Source organism: Castor canadensis, chromosome 1, assembly GCF_047511655.1.
Source record: "Castor canadensis chromosome 1, mCasCan1.hap1v2, whole genome shotgun sequence".
Taxonomy (NCBI): Eukaryota; Metazoa; Chordata; class Mammalia; order Rodentia; family Castoridae; genus Castor; species Castor canadensis.
The window spans coordinates 152,616,017-152,634,713 of NC_133386.1; the positions used below are offsets into that span (position 1 = coordinate 152,616,017).

Genomic DNA, 18,697 nt, shown 5'->3' on the forward strand with positions numbered 1-18,697 from the left:
TTACTAAAAGATAGGAAGAACTGAGCTTTGACATGTTTTATCCAACAGTCTCAATAAATACATTTCAACAAGTTATAATAGCAAGACCAGTTTTACCAGAACAAGATCAATCCAATTACTGTTTTACTTTTCATTTACTGAGGAATATTTAAATTGACCAACACGTATATTCATCAACCAAAACTCATCAAAGAATGACTGAAGATATAACTCAGTGGTGGAGTATTTGCCCAGAATCTGTGGGGCCCTGGATTCAATCCCCAGTACCATATACACAAACAAATCCTGAACCAGCAAAACATCACAGATAATGTTTTTTAAACAGGACTTTGTAAAATAGAATATGAACTATGAAACTTTACTTACTATCTAGGCGGGCAGCTCTGTCATCTATCACACACTGCTTTGTGTAGGAATCTTCAATGGTTGGATCATAATCTGTTACAAAATAGGACTGAAAAACAAAAACACTGATTTTAAAATTTATGTTTACTTGCCTACCTACATACTGATATCTACCTTATCAAATTCCACTTATCCATTAAAATGTTTTCATTGTATTACTGTTTATCCTACCATGGGATAGGTAGGATAAATTGTCCCTAATAAAGGTGCTCTTCAGAACACTCCCCACTAAATATCTCTTAATCTCCATATCTGAAATATGCAAAAAAGACTGCAAAGGATATGCTATAAAGTTGTTCATAATTATTTAGGAATGAGAATGCAGAACTCAAGTTCTAGAAAAATTAGAAATTATAACTCAGACCTGTTTTAATTTTATATAAGCATCAGTCCTAAGAACCAAAAAAAAAAAAAAAAAAGATTTCAAAAAGAGGCCAAAAACATTCTACCCTTCACTTTCTTTTCTTACTTTGTCTTATTCACCCTCCAGCTGCTTTTATGTATTATGATTAGGAAACATCATTTCTGGATTATTTCATCTGCAGGAATCTCAAACTTTCGCTGATACCTTTGGGGAGTTTTTTGCTGTTAAGTTATCAAACCCGGCCCACTGTTATCTTCTAAACTATCGCCAGAATGGACAGTTATGATATCATAAATTTCTTTTAAAAGGGTTTAAAAATAAGATAATCTGAGAGAAAGTATTCCTACCTTACTGAAGGGCACTAACTAAAAACACTGACATCACCCTTCTGTTCTGAGATCTCCTTTACTCTACAAGGTACTGACTTCCTGAATGCCCATCTTCCCACTGGTTCATTACAAAACCTAAGGGAATGACTTGGAGAAAGACAGCTCAATGCTGGGAATCTGCAATAAGGGTGTTAAGTCATTCTTCAAACAAGGGTTTGCAGAAGCAGGTGCTGGCTCTAGGGGACACAGTTTAAGGGACATCCTTTGGCTTAGTAACCTATGTTCAGAAAGCTTCTCAAAAGTAGGTCCTCTAAACAGAAAAGAAACCCCTTTGGCTGTGGGGAGGGGGCAAAGGAAGTTAATAATCTGCTTGCTATCAGGCATTTACACACTTAATTTTATTGGGATGTTTCACATTTTATTTATATTTTAGGAATAATCTTAACCACAGAAAGGATTATCCATAATCCTATTTCTTTCTAGAAACAAAGTCTAGTAACTAGACTTTCTAGTAACAAAGTCTATAAATGAACCATTTACCAACAGCAATAGCTTTTAGTAGGAAATCATCTCTACCATCACCCCATCCGCATTTAAAATGAACAAGTATCAAAACGATCTTTTCTTGTTTGCGCTGATCTGGGGTTTTGTGCTTTTGTTTGTTTGTGGGTTTTTTTTGGTTTTACTGGAGTTTGAACTTAGGGCCTTGTACTTGCTAGGAAAGTGCTCTATCACTGGTCACTCCAGCCCAGATCTGGGGTTTTAAACAACATAGGGCCCTTGCATTCTACTTGGGCCATACCCCCAGCTCCTCAAAACAATGCCGAACTTACTTGTTGGCAGTTACACCTCTTCAAAAAGTAAATGTAAGAGTGGCTCAAGTGGTACAGTACTTGCTTAGCAAGGGTGAGGCCCTGAGTTCAAACTCCAGTACTGCAAAATAATAAAAATAATAATAATAATAATAATAATAAAGAATTAAAAAACTAAGTACAACTGGCAACAATATTGTTTGTACTCACTATTCTAAACAACATAAAACTTCAGTCTTTCACCAAGTAAGCTGGATAAAGCATGCCACTTATACTTTTAGAATTAGTTTCTTAAGACATGTTTATTTGCAGCAGTCTGATGCTTACAAAGCTTTCATCTTCTATCACCTTTTATGCCTGAAAGTGCTGCATTACCCCTACTACTGTAGCTGAAAATAAAACGAATGGATAAATATTAAGTACATTTTTACAAATGTCCAAGCCATGCCTAATAGCCAGAATTCTTCAAATATGATGATGTTTTGCATTTTGAGACTAAATTAAGACAATAATATGTACTGTTGATTTATGTAACTTTGAAGTCATTGTAATTAATTGCTTTCCTTTTAGTGGCTGTAGACGTTTCATATTTCCTTTGGATGTTAGTTCTTAAAATATAAGCTGAACATTTTAATTTTGTAATGCTAACATGGGCATGCATTTATTCCACTTACATTAATTTTTAAAACAAATTAATTATGGGTATTTCTGGGTATTTAGGTCTGCATCTCATTTTGTACTATCCTGTTCTCACAATTTATTTAGAGACCCATCTTCTTGCTACATGTAAATTTTAAAGTCATTCTCACTGAGAGATTTTTCCACCTAAGGAACATCATTCTAGAGCTGACTGTCATAGAAAAACACCTTTCATAACTGGGGGCGGAGCTTAGTGGTAGGGTGCCTGCCTAGCATGCTTAAGGCCCCGAGTTCAATTCCCAGCACCACAAAAAAAAAAAGAAGGGAAAGGAAAAAAACTTTGCCTTTCATATTATTTCCAATAAGCAACAGGCCAGAATACATATAAAATGAGCATTCACTGAATTCAGCTAACAAATATAACCATAACCTCCTACCACAAAAATGAAACATTTTTGTCACTTAAACTTAGGTACTCAGTAATTGAGGCAGCAGGCCACCAACCAGAAATCACTCTCTAGTGATGGGCAGTCCTGAGTTTAATTCTGACTCTGCTGATTCCTAGCTGTGGAACCTGCAGCAAACCACTTCAAGACTCTAACATTCAGTACCTACAAAATAGGAATAGTAAAAAAACCTGTGGAGCAGTTAAAATGAAGTAATGCATATAAAGTGCCAATATGTGATGTCTAACCCATGTTAGCCATAATACTAACTGTATTACTTTCCCCATGCAGTTAAATACTTGAACTAGTGTTTTTATTCAAGTATAAAGACTTGCAAACTTGGGGAGCAGCCTTAATAATTCCAGTCCTAGTTATACCACAGACCAACCACATGATCTCTGGAACTTGGTACCTAATGTTGTGAATCAAGATAAAAGTATCCATCTGGGGCTCTGAAAATATTTTCTGAGCAGTAATTACATGGACACATACATAAGTAAAAATCCATCAACCTATACATTTAAAATTTGTGAACTTTTTGTATGTATATGGACTATACCTCTAAGGAATGTATAAATTAAATAGCTCCCTGTTGTTTACTGGGTTCAATAATTTCTCTGCACTGTACACAAGATCCTTCAGTTTGATCTGTGCCTCATTTCCCACTACTTGAAACCTTTCAAACCACTTTCTTGTTCTCTTGGCTGTTCAAAATTACAATTCTAGTATGGATGGGTCCTAATGGACAAGGTCTCTTTTTTTGCAGAGCCCACTGCCTTTTATACAACATTCACTAATTGAGCTACTACTGGGGGGGCAAGGGGATTGGGAAGTTCAGCATATAGGCAGGCCAAAGAATACAAGCAGCATGAAGCACCAATTACATGTTTGCTCAGAAAAGATTAAGAGTGCAATTATGCATAGGAAGTATGTATACATTCACTTTAAAATAGAGCCCCAGTACTTAGAAAACAATCTCTCCTGACACTGAAAAAAAGTCACCAGTCACAGTGCAGAAAGGATGTAGATAGAGAAGGGAGGGAGGGAGGGAGGGAGGGAGGGAGGGAGGGAGGGAGGAAGGAAGGAAGGAAGGAAGGAAGGAAGGAAGGAAGGAAGGAAGGAAGGAAGGAAGGAAGGAAGGAAGGAAGGAAGGAAGGAAGGAGTAAGTATGGTATTGGTTTGAGCTAGACAGTGGATGCTCATGGAAGGAGAGTAAACAAAAAGGTTCAGAAGAACACAGTGAAGGAGAGAGAGGTGAGGAGAGCACAATGCTTTCGGGATAGCACATGAAAAGATGTATAGGGGAGGGTCCTAGCCAGAAGAAAGGGAATGCCCCACTCAAAGGGCAGGATGCCTCCCAGGTCATAAAAGGACAAAAGAAGTTCCATCTCTTTAGGTTTGGAGACACTACCCCATGCAAGCAAAAAGATCTATTTCCCCTGATAAAAACTAGTCTGTGTAAGGTTGCCAAAAGCCCTTAACAGCACAAGAATATTATGTTGTGATAAACCAGCATGTTATCACATGCCTCTTTACCACAAAAGTCACTCTGCTTGGCCTCCTAAGAGAACAGCCAACTCACTACTCAAACACACTATGTTAAGGAGAAAAAAGGAAAAGGAAAGAGAATGAGCTCCTTCCACATTTAGTAGGCAGGAATGACAACCCACTTTCTCCTGTCACCAAGCTGTGGGTGAAAAATGTAGTTCCTGAGCACTGCCACAGGGCGGTGTCTGGTCTACAAACTGGGACTGGGAATCTATTGGAGGGTCTGAGAAACTCCGGATCTAGCACATGGTTAAGTCTTCTACTCTGGTGTAGAAAAAGTACAGGAAGTTTGATCTCAGGTACCACTGGGGAGTTGTAAACAAATGCTTGGGCATTTCTAGGCCCAGAGCCATTCTCAGGAAAGTCTTAGGTGTCCTCTAAGGAAACCACTGTATCTGGTAAAGTGTATACGGGGTGTATGTTACACTACTCTTGGAACTTTCGCATATATTTGACTAATTTCATACTAAAATTAATTTTTAGAAAAATCTTATAAGGTGTAAGAACTACAGAGAGTCAAAAAAGAAAAGAGGATGAGGGATCCTCTATTGATCCTGAGCCTTCATTTCACTCCATGAAAGACCAAATGACCTAGAAACCTCATTGTTTTTCTCTCTTGTTCAGAATTATATTCTAGGCTCTTTTTCTCTCACACTCTCCATTATTATCTCCTCCCTCCGCACCCACACCCCATTCTCTCTCTCAACAACACGCTTTTTTTTTTTTTTTTTTAATTTATATTTCCCATTCCTCTATGAGGGCAGGTACTTTGCCAGCATGATGTACTGAGGTCTTCAATATCAATCACTGGCAGGTCTAGTATTGAAATGGAGGTCATAGTGCCTTCAGTTTTACAATTGTGCCTTTCTGATGGTAAGGAACATTCTCCCTCCTTCCTGTTCCCATTGCTTCCATTAAAAAGTGAAATATCCTCAACCACAGTAACAGCAGGCACTTGACAATATTACATTATTACTTGATTCATACATTTTCTCATTTAATTCTTACAATGACCCTTCCAGTAGATTCTCCTTCCTTTTACAGACTCTTTACAACTGAGGCAAGAGAATTACATTACTTCAAGGCTCCCCAACTAATAAGTAAAAGAGTTTTGATTTAAATTTAGATATGATCCTAAGCTCATAGTCTTAAAGTTCTTGCTATTTTAATAAAATTCACATCATTTCAAATTTTTCCTTCTCTTATTGGCCTATCAAATGAATACCACAAAAAATAAGGAATAAGACTAACAAATTCACATTCTTGTGTCCTTGAGCTTCTGCTTAGTTCACTCAGCTATTCCTTGCCCCCACACTACAGAGATCGGGTAGTGAGACAGTCTAGGTACAAAATTCAGTGATTCTCTCCTCCCCTCCATTGTAAGTCAGCATTTTCCTATTATCACTTTTATCCACAAAAACATGTTTGTTTTTCAAACCACAATAAACCAAAATATGAGAATTCATGAGGGCTCACTTCCTGTGAATTAATACATTTATCAAATCTTTGCTGCAAGCTGCATCATAAGAAGAAAATGTAGGGTTCTGCAAGATACAACAAAACACACCAAAAACTGTTAAGTAGCAAAGGATGGGGGAAAGGCGAGGAAGTACAATGGAGGGGGGTTAGATTGACGTAATACCAAGACAAAAATCTCAATGAACAACAGACACCTAAACAATGAAGGACAAGAATAAAAACCAGGTCAAACTATGGGGAGGGTGCTAAGGGGAGGGCACTAATGGGAAGAGGAAAGTAAAAGAAAGAAGGAAGTAGGGAAGGTGAATATGGTTGATGTACTTACTACATAAGAATGAATATAGAATATTTAAACCTGTTGAAATCACCATAAGGAAGGGACTAAGGTAGAAAGGAGAAAAAATGGAGGGGATGAACCAACCCAGGATATAATACATGTATACATGGAATGTCACAAGGAAACACCCTGTACTTATACAAACAAAAATGTCTCTTTTTCAAAAATAGCGAAAAGGAAGTAAAACAGGTCCTGTCTGGGAGCTGGGTACCAGTGGGAGGGGGGAGGATATAAGGAAAGGGTGAAGGAGGGTGAATATGATGAAAATATTATGTACTCATGTATATAAATAGAAAAATGAAACCTGCTGAAACTATTCTAAAAGGGGGATAAAGGAGAATGATGGAGGGGGGTTAATCTAACTAAGGTATATTACAAGCACTTTTGTAAATGTTACAATGTACTCCCCAGAACAACAATAGGGAGGGAGGGAGTAGGATTCTGGAGTAAGAGACCCAAAATTCAAATCCAAATGCCATCCTACTTGCTGGCTATTTAAATCCCTGGAAATATTAAAGTATCTTCCTCAAAAGAAAAACATGGCAACAGAGCTGGTTTAAGGAGTGCATATTCCAATGGCCACTTTAAATGTGACAAAAAAGAAAGGTAACAGAAAAGGAAAACCTCCCAGAGAGGACAAAAGCAAAGAACCACTCCCATTTCCAGAGGGTGGGAGAAGCCAACAGCTGCCCCTGGGGACTGAAGGTCTGCCATAAAACCTGGGATAGCTGTGTACCCTCCTTTCCCCTCGTTCTTGCTAGGAGCACTAGCTGGGGTTATCCCAATTCTGTCCTACTTGCATCTCCAACTGTGTGAAGCCAGCAAGGGAGACAACAGAAAAGAGTGGAAAGTGACTAAGGTATAACTCAGGACAGGGTACAGCTCTACCACATGTACTATCTGTGGGAAACTTGAGGAATTCTTTTAACCTTTCTGAACCTCATATCCCTGTGTATGAAATGGAGATAATACTAACTTTGCAGGACTATTATGAAAAGTAAATACACTACATGTGAAGTACAAAGTACAGCATATGACACCAGTAAGCCTTAATAAATTATAGCCAATAAAGCCCAACTCACCTCACACGGGCTGAGCAATGCCTTCAACACTCCAACCAGAAAACAATCTCAGTATATTCTTATCTCAATAGTCTCTTACCCTGGACTGGGGATGTAGATCAGTGGTAGAGTGCTTGCCTAGTATGCTCAAGGCCCTGAGTTCCATCTCCAGCACCACAAAAGCAAAAGAAAATCATCTCTTATCCCTAAGGTGATAACAGGTTTTTTCAAAGTTCAAAAAATTCTGGGAGTGGCTGAAGTGGTAGAGCACCTACCTAGCAAGCACAAAGCCTGAGTTCAACCCCCCAGTACCACAAAAAATAATAGTAGTAGTTCTAGCCAGGCATGGAGGCTCATACCTGTAATACTAGCTACTCAGGAGGTAGACATCAGGATTGTGGCACGATGCCAGTCCCAGCAAAAAGTCAGTGAGACCCCATCTCAAACATTAAGGCAGATTGTGGTGGTGCATCTGAAATCCCAACTACACAGGAGTCACAGATAGGAGGATAGTGGTCAGAGGCAGGTACCAAACAAAAACTCAAGACCCTATCCATAAAATAACTAAGGCAAAAATGGGCTGAGCAAGTGGCTCAAGTGGAAGAGCACTTGCTTACTTGCTTAGCAAGCATGAGGCTGAAGTTCAAACCCCAGTATCGCAAAAAAAAAAAAAAAAAAGAAATCTGTCTTATTGTTAAAAGTAATAAACTAGAAAATATGTATATCAAGCCTAATGTATACCATGAAGTGATACTTGTAATTTCCTTTTATAGCTGCTTGTCTTTTCATCCATGTGTACATATAAATGTACAATTATTGAATGCATAAACTTGTAAGACTAAGATCAATAAGGTTATAGGCATAAAACTTTCCTTATAGTTCCTCTGTAAGTTTTTCCTTGCTCCTGAATCAAATCTGAGATTCATAATTTTTTCTATTCTTTGATTATAGATATCCTTCAAATAACTTTCAGCCCCACGAACACTGCAATTGCAATAATCAAGATGTCCAGTGTAGTCTTAATCACATTAGGAAGTACTCATCTTAATTAAATCTTCTCCCATTCCTAAGTTGACCTGAGAGGTCTGCAACTGGGGAAGGAAACAGAGCCATCATCTTCCCTCTCTCTTCCCTCTTATTCTGTATCTCCTCTGCCCTGACCAAGTCTGTCTCTGGCTCCTTCTAAGTGGAAGATGAAGGAGTGCGGCCAGCTAAGGGCTAAGAAGAGGGCAGGTAGAATCAAAAGGCCACACCAATGAAATGTGATGTTCAGGCTAACATTCTCATGACAGCCTGTGGGCTTCTTGAGAGAATCCCCAAGGTGGGAAACTATGACATAAAATTCTCAGGCCTTGAGTGAGACCTGGCCATTTACAACTCCAACCCTGAATCTGTAGGGTTTTCATGGGTCCCTCCTCTTGGTTCATATCATCTTTTAGGAGGCCATCCATACATTGTGTCCCATTCTAGGTAACTTTAAGTTAGTTCCACCCAGAAGCTCAGGAAACACTTACTGTCTTCCCAAGGGCATTCCACCAACAATTCAGCCTCTTCCTTTCTCTGCACTGTGCTGCCTCAGGGCTACTGATCCATAGATTTGCATATTAATCCTTATGTTCCCCAAACTCCAGGGGACGTATCACACTCTCAGAATGATTCTGTTAGAGGCACCCTTCCTATCATTTGGCTTAAATGAAGGGAGTTTAAAGTAGTATCCTCCTCTATGTAAGGAGGCCAGGTATGGACACAGAACACACCACACACTAACAGCTCTCCAAAACACCCTTGTCAGAACTCTCAACACTTATTCCTGAGATAAGTGTGGGCTAAGTGTGCAAAACCACTTCAAAGCAACCCTCTATGCAAGTCCTTGGAATATGAGGGTAACTGGGCATCTTCAGTTTTATTCTGTCTTTGGGACTTTAACAAAACTAAAATAGGGCTCCAGTTAAAATTCTGTCATATATGTCCAGGACATATATAACTTAATTTGATGTGCCCACAGAATAGCTCATACATTTTAGAACTTTCTTGAAGTTAAACTGTGTGTACCTTGCACATAGCTGGAATCTCAAAATATCAGCTGTTGGGAAACCCAATTAGAATGAAGATCATAATGAAAAGTCAGGAATTGGTTTCCCAAGCTCAGTAAGAGCCTTCTTAGCTGTCAGCAGTCTCACTTTCTAAAACAAGAGCAGTGTGAATTCCTTTGGTAACACTAGAGAAGACTACAGCAACTTCAGGCAGCTGTGTACCAGAGCTGGGTTCTTTCTTGTAACACTTTTTTAACAGCAGCTGTCAAATCACAGAAAACCTTTGTTCCCTCCAACGTTCTGACCTCCCTAAATTTTAGGTCAAACGTTGTCTGCAATGTGCTTGATAGTACTCACTCAAGTATTTTTCCTGACTGAAATTAGGATTTCATTTAACATGTATAGCTATATATATCGCCATAAGCATGCCCCAGAATTGTAATGAACAATAATAAAAGGTACAGAGCCCAGTAATCCCTTCAGTTTCACAAAATTCAGTGAGAGCTTCAGTCAATGTTGCTAATTGTCTCACAGCCTAAAGCAACCCTGTGATTTTCATTGGATTCCTATGTAACTTCAGCTGTCACTTATACATCTTATGCAATGTGTGTGGTTACAGATCAAGGGACCTGGTGTGTCACCAGCAAAAGCACAGCGCAAAGTCAACTTACAAGCTGATTCTACTATGAAAGTTTATTTCTAAGGCAATTATTTGGTACTTGGTTTCCCAGGGAAATTTTTCTGTAAATTGTGATTATATACATTGACCAGGTCAAAAGACTTACCACTGAAATATGGTTTTTGGCCAGTATTAAAACCCCAGTTCTAACCTCTCAAGCACATTCATCTGGCCCAAGAAGAAACAGGAAGAGAATTCCTTTTCCTTTTTCAGAGTAGAGTCAGCCAAACCAAAACTGCATACCCCAGACTCCTCAACCTGTCCTAACTTCTCAATACCACCACACTCCTTAGCCTTCTTCAAGGTATAAAAAACGACTAACCCCTTCTCTTCCCACTGTTCCTGCCACTCCAAATTAAAACTAATAATTCCTTAGGAAAGCAAAATCTCACTCAGAGACACTATGTAGAATACTATCAATGTAAATTAGAACACATTTGTAGCATGAGACAGTTCATTCCAACCAATGAACCAATGTTAACTCTTACAAAAGCAAAAATCTGGGCTGGGGGGTATGTAACTCAGTGGTAGAGCACTAACCTAGCATACAAGAGAGACAGGCCCTAGGTTCCATCCTCAGCACTTCAAAAAAGAAAAAAAATCTAAATTAAAATGAACCTTTAATAACATTCATGCATAGAGCAAAATGGAAAAAGTATGCTTGACTCTGTGAAAGGGAAATTATTTGTGGAGGGAAAACTACCACTTCACAATGTCAATTCCTTAACAGGACCTTTTCTTATTCTTCACCACTTATATTCCTCCAAACTCAGAGTCTTCAAAGGGGAGAAAGAAAAAATTTTCTTCCTGTTTTCTCTCCCTCCCTCCATAACTCTACTACAACTTACAAAACTAACCTTTTGGGTGGACAAGAACACATGAACATTTTTAGTACATACAGTGGAGTTTGCCAACAAGGAGGAGAAACAGTCATAGCTACACCACATTCAGACCATTTGCCAATAAGAGAAGCCGAAAGCAGGTACAACCTAGATAACTATATATTCATCCTTTAGAGTTGGCATAATAATTAGAAGCCACCTAGCAACAATTAGCCAGTGAATCTTTTTTTTTTTTTTGGCAGTACAAGAGTCTGAACTCAGGGCCTCCATCTGAGACATGTTACCATCCCTTTTATGCTTTTGTTATTTTTCGGGTAGTCTAATGCTTTTGCCTGGGCTAGTCTCAGACCGAGATCCTGCTACCTATGGCCTCCTTCATAGATGAGATCACAGACAAGCACCATCATACCAGCTGAGAGGAGGTCTCAGGAACTTTTGCCTGGTCTGGCCTTGACCCATGATCTTCCCATTCTCTGCTTCCCAAGTAGCTGGGATTACAGGCATAAACCTGTAAACTGCCAGTAACCTATTTTTTTAGTTAGTTTATTTAGTTTACTTCCCTTGAATTATTAAATATTTGTTGTTCTTATCTCTATATTCACCCCAATTACTATATTCTTATTTTAACAGACAATATATAAAAAACCTAAATGAAGTTATAAGAATAAGAATTAACAACTTTTATCCCCAGGAGTGGTGGTACATACTGTAATCCCAGCAGTCAGGTTGTGGTAGGAGAATCAAGACTTTGAAGCCAGCCTGACTACATAGTGGGACCCTATTTTTTGTTTTGTTTTTTAAAGGAGGGAGAGGGGGAAAGTGATGACTGGCAAAGAGCTATCTATGCCTTGCTGTATATCATATGTGAACATTAACAAATACCTCACACCATTCCCATATATGATTTTAGTAAATTCCACTACATTTTCTCCTTCACACCAAGGAGTATCTTTCACAGTTCCTGCCTTGGCAAACCTTGTTCTCTTAGGGAATTTACATATCTACCCCATCCTTTCCATTCCTGTAGCCACTACCTAAGTTAGTCTTCGTTACCTCCATTTCATGTGAACCACAGTTGCTGGAACAGTGCAATGCTGAACTTGGCTATGCATTTTTGATGGACCAGACAACTGACTTCTGGAGGCCACAACTACAGGTTTAGCCTGTATTCTACCCCACTGTACAGCTCTCCCTACCAGAATCCTCCCCACACTGGAGTCCCCTGAGTTGTCTTGGCAGGTTCAGATACAACACAGCCCTCACAGGGCCAGTACTAATACAAAGTCCCAGTATTGTTAGCTTTGTTATTCATGGTACCTTGACATAATACTACAATGGCAACAAGTACTTTTATTTTATTCCCAAACCCCAATACAGCTAGGTTTCTTTCCTCTTTGCACTTACTTTCCCAATTAATGTATGTTTTGGCTCTGATGTGAGCTCTTATAATTGGGCTGTCCTCCTCTGAAATCTTTTGTTACAGTGACAATGTCTGTCATAATGAATACAGACCCTTCCTACAAGTAGGGTCTCGTTTTTTTCATGTTCTTAAGAGCATTATTGGGATATTATTTATACACCATGAAATTCACTAATTTAAAGTACACTAGTCAATGGTTTTTGGTCATCCACAGGTTGTACAATATCACTACTTTTAAATTCCAGAACTTCTTCACCATCCCAAAAAGGAATCCCATACCCTCTAATTCATTTCCCCTCTCCCTCATCCACTCCCTGCCCTACTCCACTAATCTACTTTATGCCTCTATAGTATTACCTATTCTAGATATTTAATATAAATGGAATTATACTATACATGGTCTTTCATGTCTGGCTTTTTTCTTTTGCTTTACATTTTCAAGGTTCATACATGTCCATAGCAGCTCATTCCTTTTAATGGTATACCACTGTATTGTTAAACCATACTAATTTATTAATTCATCAGCTGGTAGACAGTGGGCTGTTTCTATATTTTTGGCCATTCCGAATATTCATGTACAAGATTTTGTATGGACATATTTTTCATTATACCTAGTAGAGGAATTGCTAGACCATATGGTAATTTTGCTTTAGCTTTCTGAGGGACTGGCTTGCAACATGGATGCACCATTTTACATTCACAACAGCAGGATGTGAGGTTCCAATTTTCTCTATATTCTCATCTACACCTATCAGTAAACATCTGTCTTTCTGATTAAAGCCACCCTAGCGGGTACAAAATGGTATTTCACCGCAGTTTTGATTTGCATTTCCCCAGTAGGATATTGAGCATCATTCTGCATGCTTACTGGCTGTTTGTATATCTTCCTTGCAGACATATCTATTTAAATCATTGCCCATTTTTAAACCGGGTTGTCTTTATTGTTGAATGTGAGAGTACTTTATATATCCTGTATATAAATCTTTATTAGATATGATTTGTGCTTATTTTCTCCATAGCCCTATTCTTATAAAGTCTTCCTGCTATAAATCAGGACACAGTTCTTAAACTCAGCCCTAGACTAACATCATGTCACCCGCCAACTTTTTTTTTTTTTTTTTTTTGGGTAATACTACAGATTGAAGTTGAACTCAAGATCTCCTAGACAAGCACTTTACCTCTTGAGCCACACACACACCCAGTCCTTTTGATTTTTAGTTTGTTTTTCAAATAGGGTCTTACAGTTTTGCCTGGACCACCTCAAGCTACAATCCTCCTTCCTACCCCTACCTCCCGAGTACCTAGGATTGCAGGGGTACACCAAGCCCAGCAATTCTCCCTAATTTTAATTTGCATACGTCAGGCTCCTGGACAACACCTGCCCCTGTGTTATAAACCATTTGTGCTGTCCTCCCACTGGGTATGGTTCTGGTTTACTCACTGCTGACCTAGAATGAAGCTTCCTTTGCTATAATCTTAGAGGATCCCATCCTCTTTACTCCAAGCCTAAGCTTTCCCTCACTCTACACTTCCTCTGCCTGTACCACACCCTAGCACAATTCACTTGTTCCGATATGTGAATTTACTCTATTTCATCTCATCTAAGACGCCATCAATTATAAGTCACCATTATTTTATGTGCCTAGAAAAAAAAATGCTACCAATACATCTATGACATGCCTTTGATTATAAGGCATGTCAATTTCAGAGAAATTAAAATGTGGGAGATGTGGGTAATATGTCTTAGAATTGATGAGAAACAGTAATTCTAAACAACAGCTCTGTAGGACTGGTGTAATTACCACCACTTCACAGATGAAAATATTGAGACTCAGCAATTATATAACCAGTCAAAGGTCACAAAATCAGGTTGGTAAAACTGGGATCCAAATCCTGTCTGACTCCAAAGAAATGCTATTTCTGTTACACTTTCTTTAACCTACCATTAACAGTACAGCTCATAGCCCACACCAGTTTAAAAACAACTCTCTTGAAATAAGTGATTATCAATTTAATTATAAACAGATACTGCCAAACAGAAAAGACAAGCAAAAGAAGTTTCACTCAAAGTGGAAACAATCAATTTATACATTAAGAATAAAGCTAAGTATGTCAATGTAAAAAAAAAAAAAATACAGGAATTCAGGGTGGAGGGGGTCTCAGTAGTAAAGCTCTTGCCTGGCATGACTGAAGCCCTGGGCTTAATCCTTAGCACTGGAAAAAAAAAATAGATAATACAAGAGCAGATACTTTTTGATTCAGCAATTTCACTTCTAGAAATTTATCCTACACATAAATCTGCACATACAAAAACATGCACAAGGTCATTCGTTATTGAATTACCTTTAGTTTAAAAGACTGGAGGTCACGAGGCGGAGCTCAAGCAGGAGAGCACCTGCATAGTAAGCACGAAGCCCTAAGTTCAAACCCAGCCAAGGGGAAAAAAAAAAAGGACTGGAAACACCTTTAAATGTCCTTCAGTAGATAGCTGGTTAAGTTATAAAAAGTTTACTCCATACAAATAAAGCCTTAGAAAAAGAAAAAAGAATTACTTCAAGGGCCAGTGAGTGGTCTAGCTCAGTGATACAGTGCATGCATATGAGGCCCTAGGTTTGATCCTAGGCATTATAACCGAACAGAACTAAACCAAAAAACAAGAATGACTTCATGTTCTAATATGGAGTAACCTACAAGATATATTGCAAAATAAATATACACACTTATGTATTTGCTTTCGATGTATAAAGCATCTCTGGAAAGATACACAAGGAGTTGATTAACTTCCATTATGTGTGGAAGTAAGAACTGGGCTGCTGAGAGACACAGGTAGGAGGGGATTTTGTTTTTTTTTTTGGAGGGGGGTAGCTTTTGAAATTTGAAACATCAATGAAGATGGGAATTGCAAGGGTTTTGAAAGACCTAGATGGATTAAGTATAAAATCTTTAGTAATAAAAGCTAGATTCTTGTCCCAGCTCTAGATGAGAAAACTTCTTTCGTGGCTTTTAGCTTTTATTTAAGAGGAATTTGCTCTTCATGATCCCAAGATTTTTCAGCTCTGTAATTTTGTCATGACATATTTAACTCATACAGTGTGTCAAATATTAATTTGTAGGTGCTAAATAATTTCTTTTGAGTTTTTAAGCTACACAAAGAACATCAGATTTTAAGTAAGGAAGGTTTGTTTGTTAATAGTTCTAATTCTGCTACTTTCTAGCTGTAGTATTTGCAACCAATCATTCAATACTATATTGAGGTTAACTGCTTGAAAAGTTGAGGTGATAGCTACTACCAAAAGCTTGTAATAAAGAGTGAAATAAGACACATGAAAATGTTCTATAAACTTTAAAACATCAGGTGAAATGTAAATTATTGCACATAGACTTCCCCCTTTAGGTATTAATTATGTAGCAGAGGAAAGAACATGAACTTGAATCAGTCAGACCTGGATATGACACTTAATTGCTATATGACCTTGAGAATTATTTAAGCTTTTAAACCTCAATTTCCTCACCAATAAGATGGACATAATGATTCTAATTTGAAAATGATATTGTGAAGATGAAATTATATTATAAAGCACTCAGTATATTGCTTAGCTCAAAATGGGCATTCAAAAATTGGTTCTCTTCCATTTCAAACTTAAGGATACCTCATAAGCAGGGAGGTGACCAACTCACTTCTAGCTGTCACTTTTGGTCCCCGAGTCTGGGCTGTTACTTCCTTTTTCATTTCCTTTCCCCTCTATCCACTGCTACCGACCAATATCCTAAACCCCAATTTCACTCATCTCTTGAACAGAGAATGGTCTGTAGATGCAAAACTAGAAGGGAAGTGATTTTCACAGCCCACTTTCTACTCAACTGTAAAACTTTCACATGAAATTTTCCTTAGGTTCACTCACCAGCCCACTCAATCTACAAATACTACAACATACCAGTCACCATATCAAAAGCTGAGGATCAAATCCCAGTCTCTCTCACAAAGCTTGCGGTTTCTTTAATGGCTGACCATCAACAAATAAACACTAATATGTCTAAGATGATGTGAAACTCTAAAGGAAAAATGAAGGAGACTAACAATAACAGAACCCAGACAGGGAGGATGTGACATTTCATGAGGTGGACAGGGGAAGCTTCTCTGACAATGAGACTTTTGAGGAGAGAATCCTAGATCAAGTGAGGAAGTGACCCATGCTGCTATCCAGAGGAAGATCACTGCAGGCAGAGGGAACACTGAGTTTAAGTTGAGAACATGTGTGACATTTTTTAAGGAACAGCTGGACACTGTGGCTACAAGAGACCAGTAGAAAAGAATAGTGACTGAGTTTGTAAAGTCAACAGACAGGCAGGCTCATCCTTATAGGCCACAGTGAGGACTATGGACTTTATATTCTAAATTAAATGAAACCTACTCAAGGGGTCTGAAACGAGAATAAAGTGTTTTGCCCTCCATATTAAAAGTAACACTAACTGCTGTGGAAAGATTGGGTTATGAACACATTAGTAGGAGGGAGAGGTAGACAAGAACAAAGAGTGGTTTTGTGCATGCTCTGTTAACATATATATTAGACACCTAGCAGAGAAAAAAGTCTGGGATTCATTGAAAAGGTAGCACTGAAGAAAAATGAGAGGCAGCAGCAGACAGATGGTATTAAGTTATAAGACAAAATCAGACAGAGAGAAGAATAGCGTTAAGGACTGGGACCAATGGAAGGAGCAGCAAAAATAGTAGGAAGAGAACAAAGAAAATGGTAGCCTAGAGGACAAGAGCAGAAAGTATTTTAAGAAATTGGGAAAGATAAAACAGGTGTTGCTGATGGGTCAAATAATCATAGTAAGGGTGACAGCAAACTTTTATGGCATTTGCTTTGTTCCAGGCACCATCCTATCTCGCTTATACAGAAAAGGAAATTAAGAACAGAGAGATTAAGTAGGGTAACCAACTTGTTTATGAACTGGGACTGAAAGGAGATGCATCAGGACAGCCAAGCACAACCAGAACTATCCTAGGCAAACTGAGATCTATATTATTGGTCACTCTATAGTTAAAGTACCTATCTTCGACATAGAAAGAATTCTTTCTTATTCAGTGTCCTAATCTTATCCTACATTGGCTGCTGCTTTCCTTTCCAGGCTTGCTGTGCAATGGCCTGAGAAGGTTAGCCAAGAACCAACACACAGATGCAATCAAAACAACCTTGTGATACTTTTTCAAGATTTTGTGGCAAAACTTTCATTGTTTTAAAAGTATTTGAAATGTATTGAGGAAAATTTAGGTAAATTATACTTAAAAGTCACTTCAGTACTATATATTTTAAGTGTGTTTAATTATTTCATAGGAACATAGCCAGGAATGAAGGAAATTAACAATGTAAACTACCAAAGACACCCACACAAGCAGCTCTGTAATTGTGGAAAGTGTTAATAACTTGCATGCCTTCGGCAGGTGATTGCCTAATGTGATGGGATATCCAGCACAGAAAAGTCAACAGCCAATTACAAGGAGTAAGTGTCCATGCATGGATTTCCAAAGTATCCACAACATGGAGTTCATTCAATAGATTTTTGTGCAATACTCACTATTAAGGAGCCAGGATACAGTTTCCTGAGTAAGAATAAAACTGGCATTGTATGGCACTTGTTGAGCTTACATTTTAGTAGAAACAATATATATAAACAAGCAGAATAAAAAATGATCAACTTTTGAAATATATGCTACAAAATACCAAAACAGACTAATGTGGGTGAAGGATAGATAGGAGGAAAAAAAGCTTGTTGCTTTTATAAATTACATTGCCAAATATTATAACTATCAGTTTATACACAACTAAACTTTTAAAACCTTATTAAGCCTGTACCATTGTTACTTTATTTCCCTAATGAAAAAAATTAAATTTCACATCAAGGAAAGAATGCTCTCACCAGTTTTCCTCAAAACTACATGCCTGGAGAATAGGACAGAATTTCTCAAAAAGTTACTCTATTCACACCAAGGACCACCCTTATTATTGATTATTTAATCTCATATATCCACTGGCAATTCAGAGTGATTTTTATAAAATCCTTTCCCATGCCACACAAATTTAAAATCTTAAGTGAAAGACAAAAATGATTTATGTCAAAAGGAACCACAAAAACATTCATCTTACAAAAATACCCAAGTACGTAGGTTAAAAAAGTCAAGAATAAAACAGCACATGTTCGTGGAATTGAAGACCTTGCTCACACCATTTACAGTCACAAATCATAGTTTGTCTATGTGTTCAGTCTAATTTCATAGTGAAAATGCCACATCAATTGTAA

General features: G+C 38.1%; 1 protein-coding gene across 3 annotated transcripts in view; it reads right to left on the bottom strand.

Moving 5' to 3' along the window:
• Rras2 (RAS related 2) overlaps window positions 1-18,697 on the bottom strand; it is a 69,771-nt gene that overhangs the window by 16,554 nt on the left and 34,520 nt on the right. For 2 of the 3 annotated variants that reach the window (XM_020177982.2, XM_074041900.1), the window contains exon 2: window positions 367-454. In XM_020177982.2, the coding sequence (XP_020033571.1) occupies window positions 367-454 (88 nt within the window). Of the gene's footprint in view, window positions 1-366; window positions 455-1,931; window positions 1,954-18,697 lie in introns of those variants that run through there. The other variant, XM_074041897.1, reaches the window with a different exon arrangement.